This window comes from Heloderma suspectum, chromosome 1 (genome assembly GCF_057233095.1).
Source record: "Heloderma suspectum isolate Gila_16-S chromosome 1, 16-S_ref, whole genome shotgun sequence".
NCBI classification, from domain to species: Eukaryota; Metazoa; Chordata; class Lepidosauria; order Squamata; family Helodermatidae; genus Heloderma; species Heloderma suspectum.
Genome location: NC_139458.1, coordinates 75,868,248 through 75,879,889, shown reverse-complemented (window position 1 = coordinate 75,879,889; position 11,642 = coordinate 75,868,248). Strand labels below are relative to the sequence as shown.

At 44.9% G+C, this 11,642-nt stretch overlaps 1 protein-coding gene across 1 annotated transcript; it reads right to left on the bottom strand.

The window, feature by feature from the left end:
* Positions 1 to 3,435: 3,435 nt before the first annotated feature.
* Positions 3,436 to 11,636, bottom strand: LOC146357434 (disintegrin and metalloproteinase domain-containing protein 20-like). Its single transcript, XM_084847759.1, has one exon. The coding sequence runs from the start codon at positions 8,321 to 8,323 to the stop codon at positions 6,209 to 6,211; it is 2,115 nt and encodes a 704-aa protein (XP_084703885.1). The 5' UTR covers positions 8,324 to 11,636; the 3' UTR covers positions 3,436 to 6,208.
* Between the last annotated feature and the right edge of the window lie 6 nt (positions 11,637 to 11,642).

Below are 11,642 nucleotides of genomic sequence, written 5' to 3'. Positions count from 1 at the left end.
CTACAGCAACAGTCAAGTGGGGTTATGTTTGGAATGGGGCAGAGCTTGATGGAGCAGGGAGAACAGGATGGATTGAGAATGGCAGGGGAAGGGTGGGAAGGAAAATATCCATGAGGGGGATGGCAGGAAGTAGAGGGTAACTTGTGTGGGAAATTACAGAAAACCCAAGACTAGGAGGAGGGATAATAGAGGAAGCAAAGGACATGCATTCAGAGGGGGCAACTGTGGGTTAATTAATAATGCACAGCGAACAGTGATGGCCATAGTGATTGTGCTCAAGTATATGTATCTACTGTTTCTTTCCCTGAGCAAGAAGATAAACTGGTCTGTAGCCAGACGTTTTGTAGCCCTTGGGGTTAAAGAAGGGGGGGGGGGGCTTCCAGAATACAAAGAGGAAAACCTTTAAGCAAACTAGTTGTATTATATTAAATGTTTTAATAATGTAAAATTTACACAGGTCTAATGCTTAATTGTATTAAAGATTAATTTAAATTGTATTAAATTGTATTAAATCATCGCCCAGAGTGGCTGGGTGACCAGCCAGATGGGCGATTAATAAATTTAATAATAAATAAATAAATAAATAAATAAAGGGCAAGTGCTGGAATGCCTTGAATTATCTCAGTGCCTTTTCACTCATATGCCAGAATATTAGAAGTCATGAACAGTTTTATTTCTGAAAATTTCAATAGAATACGGCTTATACATTTTTTCCTTTTGTCACCAAATGCAGAAACCCTCCTGTTATTTCAGAACTGGCAGAATAGACCTGGACACTCCAGTCCAATCTTTAAATGGTAAGGAAAATCCCAATTACAAGGGTTCAGAAATTGTGTCTGGCTTGTCACATCCACTGCACCCTAAAAAGGATGAAGAGGTCCATCTGGGAGAAAGATTGACTCTTCGATTTTTTCAAATAAGCATCAATTTAGGGGAGGGGTTTATATTAACATATAAGCAGAATACATTCTTGGCCAGACTTGTTCTTTGGAAGAGTCTTTGACAAAGGAATGTAACTTTTAACAAGTGACATAGGGAAGATACCCTAAACAGTGGGGTATTAAGGGCAGAATCCTATGGCTGCTAGACAGCAGCTAAACAGCCATAGGATTGTCTGGTTTCCAGGAACCAACCTCAGATCCTGTGCTCCAAGGCTGGTTCCTGGAAAACTGCCTCTCTGCTCCCTCCCCTGCCACCTCGTAGGCAGTGCAGATTGTCCCCGGGCTCTGCTCTTGGAAGAGCAGTGCGGAGCAGTGCAAAAGGGGGCGTTCCCAGGGGCGGGGAGGGGAATGCAGAAGTGCCGGTATGACACGTCCTATGCGCATTCCCCCCTGCCCCCGCTCTGAAGACCTGAGGTTAAACAGCAGAAATCGGCTGTCTAGCTGCAAATGCAGGGTGGCCAAAGCATGGAGGAGGAGATCACCTCCGTGCTCTGCCCGCCCTACATTGTGTAGGCAGTCACCTGCGAATTTGGAGGTGGCCGCTTATCCCGATAGGACTGCTCCCTTAACATTCTGATCTAACAGCCACTAAGCCATTACGTTATTTTAATTATTAAACCTAGGCTGCTTCCAGACAGAGGGTTCCTAGCTCTACCAATCAGAAGGCATTCTGCAGCAATTCTGTCTTTTTTTCCTTAATCAATTTTCTCTAGTAAGGAGAAAGATGGAAGTGGGGGGAAAACACAGGAGGGTTAAAAGTTGAAGATGGCAACTTCTGGACCCACAGTAAAATTCCATGAATTAGGCAGGTTGGTTGCAAGATAAAAGTCTCCCCTGGAAGCACTCTTAGAAACAGGAATATAAAGTGGAGCTACAAGCCACTCCACTTTAAGTATCTTTTCTCCCAAGAATCCTGATGGAGAAATGGCAGCCTTGCTATTCTCTGCCTTTCTAATCCCACCCTTCTTGCTGCTGCCAGTCCCTCTTGCCTATGATTCCAAGCCACGCAGACTAAGGACAGGTATTTTCTTCTTACTAACTCATATCTCCTCCTCTACAGATCCATAAGCCACTCTCTTTTCATCTCTCTCCCCCTAACACTTGCCAAGGTTTTCATTCTACACTTTTATCAAAAAAAATTTGGGGGTGAGGCGGCTCTCACCAAAGTCTGAATGCCTAAGCACTCTTCAGCTCTGAACTATTTGTTGAAACTGCTGCCAGGTTTTTTCCTTTCTGCATTCCTTCCTCCATCATGATTCATTCTCTCTTCTGCTCCCCCATGCCTCTCCCTCTGCTCTCAAATTCCTATCTCCTTGCACCCCAAAATCTGCTTGCTTCCCTACCAGCTTCTCCAAGAATCCACTCATTTACAAAATCACCACCTTGAAACTGTCTAGTTAGATCCCACTCATGTCTATCTCCCCTCTCCTTTCCCCTATTCTATACTGGTATTCTATACTATACAATTACAAGAAAATCACACACCACGTTTGTTTTTCCATATTTTCTAAGCCATTTTTAAATACACTTGGCAGGATGATTGGCATTTGTGGTGTTTTAAAGCTTTCATGAATCCTATAAATGCCAATTTTAATTTAAACACTTTAAATAAACAATTTAACCTTATATATTATAATCCGAATACAATCTTTATTATTCTTTTGGAAATCCTTGGGCAGAATCCAACATAAGTCCTACTTAGAGTAGACCCATTGAAACAAATTGGACTTAAGTTAAAGGTACTCACTGACTCTAAGGGTGCTTCTAGACAGAGGGCTCCCAGTGCTACACAGTCATTGCTCTCCCCCTGTAAACTGCATGCAGAATTGCAATTGGCTTTCCACACTTTGGGGATATAGCACTTTTTATACGTGTACATCTTTCTGAGTTCCATCCACACTAGTGGGTGAGACAGAGCTGGGGTGGGGGGATAATTCACCCGCCCCATTTCCTTCCTATTTCCAAAGAGACTTCTGAGGTTCTCACAAACACATCAAGCAGAGCTATCTTCTCGTGTGAAGGTGGAAATACACACATACATACATACACACACACCAGGGTGGATAAAAATCAAGGATATTATTTTTTCAGTTATCCAACTCCAATATTCAACATTTTATCAAGCCCTGAGAACAACTTTTATATATATCACCTCTCTATTTTGCTCTCAGAAATTTTAAATCCAATGAGATGTCCAGGTAAAAGGGATAATTGCATTAACCTGGAAAATACCAGGAGTGCAAACTCAGAAATGATCTATAGTGGTTAATACTTCTGGATACAATTTTTATTAAAAGGCAAAAATTAACTAGAACTCCTTGTATACAACTACACTGTCCTGGGGACCGATTTGCATTCATAAAGCCCATCATAAGGCTATCAACTCGCTAATCTCTAGATAAGATGCTATACCTTGAGGAAAAAATGTACATCTTTTTATGAGATTACTACTGCAGAATAAGAAGCCAGACTGCAACAACCTAAAATTACTTATAACTAAAAATACTTTTATTTAGTTATCTGAAATCAGTTTTAAGTAATAGTTCTCATGGTTGTACATCAATAAAGCATACTCTAAAATAATTACTATATTGTACAATGTGATAAATAATATGACAGATGTGTGATATTTTTAAAAAATATAGTAAACTGGGCCTGTTCTGTACTGATACTGTTTAGTACTGTAAATTGATTCTTACAGGAAATCCAAGTGCTAAGCAATGCAGTCCTGATGTATGGATTATGTATGAATTATTAACAAAGATGAATGCTTTGGGTTATATTAGAATGCAAGGCAGATTGTGTGAGACAGAAATGCAAAATGTGTACATGGGAGTATTTTAATTAAGGGTGCAATCCAATTGAGACAGTCAGTCACCTCCACTCCTGCTGAAGTTGGAGGCGATTGCCTATACAATGCAAGGCGGTTGAAGCAAAGAGGAGAGGATTCCCTCCATGCAATGGCTGCCCTGCAGTATGTCTTAGAAGCTCAATTTCGGGCACCTAAGTACAGCTTTGGGGAGAGGACAGAAACAGGGCTGGAGACCACATAGGAAGCTGTCAAAAACAGCTTCCGCAGTCTCCTCCTCTCCCTGGGAACACCCCATTTTTGCCCTCTCCATTCTCCATGTTATGAGCACAGAGAGGCACGGCGGGGTGGAGACTGCAGTTCTTTCTGCGCCAGCTGAAGGGGAGCGGGCGGGGAGCACGGTTTCCTGGCTCTGAGCTCATAGCGCTGTCTATGACCTCAGAGCCGGGAAAAGGAAAAATCCTATCTCCCCCAGACGCTGTCTAGGGGACATAGGGTTGCTCTCCCCATTAGTTTCACTGGGGCAATTCTCTAACATTACAGGGATCCATAAATAATGTTTTCACCTCAGATGTTTGGTTGCTCAAGGAGCATTCCTGCTATAGCATATACACCACAAAGCTCCACTGGTTTGCACTTTTGTGTCCTGTAAAAAGCATACAAAAAATCTGACCAAATCAAGATTGTTTGCCATTGCAAGTCACAATTATGTATTTACTTTTATGTTTGCAGATAGTTGATGAACAGATGTAACATACTGGAGTTCTGTACAGAGAAGAAGTGTCAGTTATTCCATCAATAGATGCTGCAATTCCCAACACACATACACATGATTAAATATCACTGAAGACATTGGGAGTGTTGGCATGAACACAGAACTGTTTCACCACTACCCAAAAACTATATCTAGAAATATATAAAACCCCACTAGAAGAAATAAATGTGTACAGTTTAAATGAAGACACAAACTGGTCTTTCCACTAGGATTGATGTATGGTAGATTATTTATGCTATGATTATATGCACTGGGCAGTATCCAATACTGCCACTGTGCTCCAACTGTTTCTGTTGTGCCAGCAGGATCCACTGCCAGCACAACAGGCCTAAGGCATCCTCAGGAAAAATCAGAAATGCTAGTTTCCAGAGCAGGACACAGCTCCCTTTTGCAAGCTCTGCTGATGTGCACCATTCCAGAAACAAGCATTTGTTTGCATTTGCTTCAAAAGCTGCAAGCTTCCCATTGCACTAGTGGTGGATCCTGCTAATGCGAGGGCAGCATTGGATACTGCCCTCCTGTGTATTTGCTCCTGTGATCAAGATCAAGACCTGTGCCAAAATCTATTGTCAATTACACCTACAAAAATCTTGGAGGTTCATTAATGTTCAATTTTGAGCTGTTTCACCTTCTTTCTAAAGAAATTCAGATGCATGAGGAAGCCAATTGTATTGCCATTATTGTGGTTAAGAGAATTGTTCAATATTCTGCGTGAAAGCATCCTCTAAACAGGTTTGTCTCTAGATGGCATTCCCTTACTTGAATTTTTTCAACTTCCAGTCCTCTTTCAGTTACAGCTTACAAAAGTCAGTTCTAGTGTAAATGTTTGCCTCCGCAAAATAGCATTTAGGAAGATTCTTGTGGATTTGCATATGTGAACATATTTAATCAGAATGAGTCAAACATATAATTTGCTTGAAGATGCCTAGAGCTGTCCAGAAATAAAGGTTAGTTATTTGACCAAACTCTCAGTTCCAGTGTCCAGTTCCAATGAAATGTTATTAAATGCAGGCACCCATGGAAATAATTTCAAGAACTATCCTGTTGACCCAAAATATTATGCCAAAATGGCTCTGTTTGTTAACTACCAATATGCTTGATTTTCAGCAAGAACAATAAATGTTGGCTTCTCCTTTCAGAGAGTAGAAGGATAAAAAAAAAAAGAGAGATGCAGGTGCCAATTAGAATAACGAACAAGGTTTTAACTTCTTTCCATATTTCTAACCAGTGGTTTCTTGTAATCATCCATTTCTGTTACCTCCACATGAGCTGCAAATAATATCAATCAGGGAGAATACATTTCAGCAAACGGGGCCAATCTACCACAGAATGTCTCTGTGACACTCCACATAACTGTCATGGCAGACCCTGTGTGAAGGCATCCTCTAGTTATCCCAAGTATTTTCATAAGCTGATAAGCCTAGAATACTAATTCTTCCAGAAATTGGGGGGTGGAGTGTTAATTCTTAAAGGCCAAATTTATTTTACAAGAAACAAAATGCATCATTTGCAGTATAGCACATTGAATGAACATTCTTTATAAGCTCTTCTTCTCCTAAGTGATCTCAATGGCAGGTTAGACACTTTAGGGCTTGACCTCACAAGAGAGCTCACTGGAGTTTGTTATCTGTCATGTCAGTGAGTAAAATATAATAATTTCAACAATTCCATCAGTGAAGTTCCTTATACAATGCCAACCCCAGCTCCAAGAACAGCAGCAGCAGGAAGAACTATTACAATGCCTGTAGCCATTCCCACATTGCCACTGTTGGGTGAAGGGGGTCCACTGTCAATGCTGCCACCATAGCCTTCACTTAGACAATATGGAGGAGCCCAACCATAGTTACAATGACAATTTTTATGTGAATTGCATATTCCTCTGTCATGGCACTTTGTTTGATTACAGTCATAGTTCAAGAGAGACACCTTGATACAATCTCTGTTAATACATATCATGTCATTGCCACATCGTGTGCCATCCCTCACTGCTCCAATATCAGCTATGCCCATTCCAGCTGGGTAGTTTGTACCCCAGCACAAGCTGTTGCTAAGAGAAGTTTGAATGATGGTGTTATGCTCATTCAAATTAGGTACTTCATCAATGTTTATGCACTGGACTCTGCCACACAAGACATTAGCATCTTCACATTTCTTATAAACATTACCATGAATAATGCCACAATTGCCAAAACGGTCACCTCGCGTATTTATTTCTTTGAAGCAACCTAGTGGGGCAACCATTGCTTGCTTGCCAAAGATAATTTTGCACTGTTCATTGTGAGTAGAGCATTTCCCATGATAACAGTAGGCACCATCATGGCATGGCGCTCCATCTTGTACATAAACATCTTCAGGACACCACTCTGAAATCCCAGTGCAGTATTCAGGAAGATCACAGATGCTAATCCTTTCTCTACAAACTGTTCCAGCTGAAATAAACTGACATTTGGCACAACATGTTCCAAAAGCACAAGTGGCTCCTGTTTGCAACATACAGTTAGACTGGCAACACGCATCTGATTCACAATGAAATTTTGAACCACAGTCACATTGTTCTCCACTGTCTACCACCTTGTTGCCACAATTTTTGGGTTCATATAGTTTCTCATGTTCTGGTGGAATTAATAGACAATGTTTCCTATCACTATTCATTAGGTTAAAATAGCGGTCATAACTGCAATTGCTGAACTTACTTGTGTTGCTCTGTAATGGAGCCATAATGCAAGTTTGCTGATCACAAGTGCAGAACTTCTCATCATGTAGCATGCCAAGGTTATGGCCCAACTGATGAGCAAAAGTTATAGTGAATGAGAACAAACTAGAAGTAATAAATGCCTCAACAGCAGATGACCAGATGGGATCGCACACTGTTCCTACAAACGATAATCCAAGCTTAACTCCAAAATGCTTATATACAAATAAGTGGCCGACATCATGCCTTAGACGCTGGATTAGTATCATTTTTCTCCATGTATTGAAAATGTCAAGTAGTTCATCTATACTTTTTGTAACTGCTATGAGGTTTCTTTGTGACCAAATCTCCAGTCCAACTACAGCCACATGAATCCCAAGAGGCTTATAAAGTGAATCTGCAATATGGACAGCATCCAGCACTTGTCTAGCAGCAAGTGTTTCATTTTTGCCAAAATGAACATACCGTTCGTGTTCCACCACAACTGCAATCTTCACGTACCTGGCGTCTGTCTGCCAGAGCCTTCCTGGAGCCCTTTTGCCCACTACATTATCTGTGCTCTGGATCACGGCCTCTTGGCGACTTTGCTGTTCCTCCGTTAGCCCACACCTCATGCGGACGGCACCCTCCTTCTCTTCCAGCCGATACACCACATGTTGTCCAGCAGATGCCTCAGCAGGCTCAATTTCGTAGGTGTTACTTCCTACCCGCAGGAGGCCCCTGAGGCCCCCTGAGCAAGTGCTGAGGGCAACCAGAGAGGAGGGCTTGCCTTGTACGAAGCCATGGTAGAAACAGTCGTCCCTGATGAAGGGATAGTCCACCTGGAGGTCCCCCTCCTGGCTGTAGGTGAAGACGGGGAAGTGCTTCGGGACAAAGCCCCTCTTCTGCCTGAGGTGCACCACGTGGCCCTTCCCCTCCACCTCCAGGAGGTAAGTGAGGTCTTGCGGTTCCCGCCCGCGCCGGGGCGCCATCCTCCGTGGGATGATCACCTCGTAGGAGACGAACCGGAAGCCCTGAGGCGGCGCCTGACAGGAGGCCTGGCTCCAGAATACGCCGGAGGCGAGCACCAGCCAGAGAAGCCCTCCGCCGGCGCTGCCCAGCCCCATCGCTCCCCTCGGAGGCCGAGGGATGGGAGGGCCTCGCCTCACGTCGGAGGGCGACAGCGGCGGGGGCAGCCAGGCGGGAGGCGGCGCCGCCGCCGCCACCGCCACCACCGCCGCGGCGGGAAGAGGGCAGCCATCGAGCCCCCCTGCCTGGGCACGACAGCAACCGGCTGTTCTCCCTTGGAACTGAGCGGCGGGGGGGGGGGGGAGCGAAAGGCGAAGCGGCGGGGAAGGGGTCGGCGAGGCAGCGGGGCCAAGAGAGGCCGGGAGGGCGCCCCTGGGCGCGGGGGGAACACGCTCCCCCGTCGAGCGCAAAGCAGGGCTGACCCGCGCTCTCCCCGCCCCTTTGTCCCGTCAGGGTGTTTTGCTCTTAACGCTCCGGAGCTCTGCCACAATAACAAAAAGAAAGAAGCGACCGTCCCCGTTGTTCTCCTGGCCGGCCGCCGGCAGGCAGGCAGGCAGCCCAGAGCGAAAGTCTCCGCCGTTGGCGCCTGTGTCCCATCCAGCGGGGGAATTGAGCAGGTGCAGCTTTTCTCCGCCCCTCGTTTCTGCGCCCGGAGGAGCTGCCCCGGCGAGGTGGCTGCGCTGACGGCGGCAACTTACCGGGCTGCGTGACGACTGGTCGGTGCAGCGAGGAGAGCGAAGACAGACAGGCCTCGGCGCCTCCTGTGTCCGTTTCCTGACAAAGGTCGCCGCCGCTTCCTCCCCGCCTCATGGAAGTAACGGGGGACGGGAAGACAAAGCGTCAACAGTTCGGTTTCTTAATGAACTGGGGTCAGGAGATTTAAGACGGTTGCAGGAGAGGGGGCGGCACCGAAGAGTAAACCCGCCGAGGTGCCCTTCGTAATGGCACTCGGTGCTAACAAGAAATTGTTAACAACCATCGAAATGGCGAGAGCGCTCTCCTCCGCCGCAGCCCCGATCCTCTCACCTACTACAGTGGTCAGGGGCGCTCTCCCCGTGAACGCAGGAGCTGGCTCCGGACAGCGATAACAACATCACCCCAGTGGTGCAGCTAGGTGGTTTTGGACCCTGGACTTGAGTGGTCTTATGGGGCTGGGGGGGCCTTTGGGTGGCAATGGGCATGCTGCCTAGTTTGTAATTATGGAGTTGTATTAGCTTTAACGCTTTTTATTAATGTTTTATATAAATGTTTTAGCAATTGTGATGCATTTTAATGTCTATCATAATGTATTTCAGAGAGCAATCCTATGGCACCTAGCGAGAGTCTGGGGGGCCATAGGGTAGTTTGGATTCCTGGATCTGAGGTAGGAGACAGTGCTCCGACTTTGGATGCAGGGGTCCGTCGGAGCTCCCCACCCCCTTCTCCGACCCCTTACAGCTGACATGGAGAGAAGCACACCAGCCGCTTCTTTGAGGTAGCAAAAGCAACCTAGGAGGGAAAGTAAAGGGGGCGCTCCCATGGGCAGGGAGGGGACTGCAGAGGCCGGCTTTGGTGGAATCCCCCAGCCTCCTTCCGGCCCTGACACCTCAGCTAGACAGACAAAAATGTCCGTGTAGCTGAAATACACAGCGGGAGGAGCATGGAGCCAAAGATCACCTATGCCCTCCTCCTACTCTGCATCGGATGCCCGTCAGCCTCTGAGTTCAGAGGCTGACACGCATCTAGATAGGGCTGTGCCCTTAATGGTGTTTGTTTGTTTGTTTGTTTTGGTAAACCACCTAGAGATATTTCTAAATATGGTAAGCAGTATATATATCTATTAAGTAAAAATAGACATAATATTCCTCTTCTCCCCAAACCCCTGCCATCCCATGGTTTAACACTGCTTCTCTATTCCCGATATGTTAGACCAAACAGATATTTTTAAAACTGTTCATCTAGCCTGATTTTTTTTTTAAATAAATTCTCTGACCATGTCCCATACTGGGCCTGTTTGCTGCTGCCCCCATCGCCTGTTGCTCTCTGGGTGATCATTTGGGGGCCCCCGGGCTGCAGCACTGATCTCAAAATAGGGAGTTGTACTTCTTTGCTAGCCTCTCTACTCAGCGCCAGGTCACAAGGTACAGGAGATGTTAAGGAAAAGGATGTTTGTCAAACAAGTTTAAAGAAGTTATAAATCCCCAGAGGATACAGATCCTCACTCACCCATAGAGTTCTTTAAGGCTGCAATCCTACACTCACCTGGGAATAAGTCCCATTGAACTCTGTGGAGCTTACTTCTGAGTAGACATGTATAGGAATTTCACTCAGTGGCTTTGGGTCAGTCTCTCACTCACAGCCTAATCTATCTGGCTCACATATTTATTGTGATGGTAAAATGGCGAGGGAGAGAATATCTATACTTCTCTGAGCTCCTTAAAGGGAGGGCAGGATAAAAATATGTTACATACATTTAACAGACATTTTTAAATACTTCAGACCTGGGAGCAGAAGTTGAAGGGAGGGGAGAGTAACTCAAAAGGAAAAATCAATTAGAACATGTGAACATATAAAAACAAAAATCAATTAGAACAGGCTCACGCCAACAGAATATTGGCAATTAATAGGACTGGATATAATGAAATTTAGATTTCTTTGACCTTGGAAACATTAACAATTTTCCTAGCTTTTAAAATGTATGGTCATCCTTCCACTTTCTGATCACCCCAGACTAGAGATAGGAACTTAGACTATAAAGGTACACCCACAAATCTGGAAGCCATTGAACTCAGTAACTATTTCTCAGTAGACATGTGTAGGGTTGCACTGTACACCTCCCTGAGCTAAAGCAACTCTATGTTTATAATTATTTTAATGGGTAGTTTTATTTGCACTCTATCCTGATGCCTTATCATATCAAGGAAAGCACGCTGAAGACCATCAAGTTTATATTTAGGCTTTGGTTGCTATTTTCATGTGGGACTGGCTCTGCTCTTCCTTCCCCAGAAACTCACCACTAGTGTTTAGATGTTTTGCCCTACAACTCCCATCATTCCTCACCATTGGCTATGCTGTCTAGGGCTGATGGGAGTTATAGACCAAAGCATCGGGAGAGTCACAAGTTGCCCACAATGTTGTCTAGAAGATGCTCAGGGAAAAATAAAAGGCGGTCAGGTGTTTGATGGCATTTTGAGGCACACTGTAGGTTGTGGGATAAGAATGTTAGGTTTAGGAGGGAATTCAGTGGCTGTGAAGATGAATGAGCTATGGGTTCAGGGATATAGAGAAGGCTGAGAAGAATGGGACAGGAGAGTGGAAGTCACATTGGGTGGGTAGGATGCATACCCTGTGTGTATGTGGAAAGAGATTAGTGGGGTTGTCTCCTGAGATGATGGGAGTGAAGATAGTATAAATCAAAATAAACATAAAATACACACT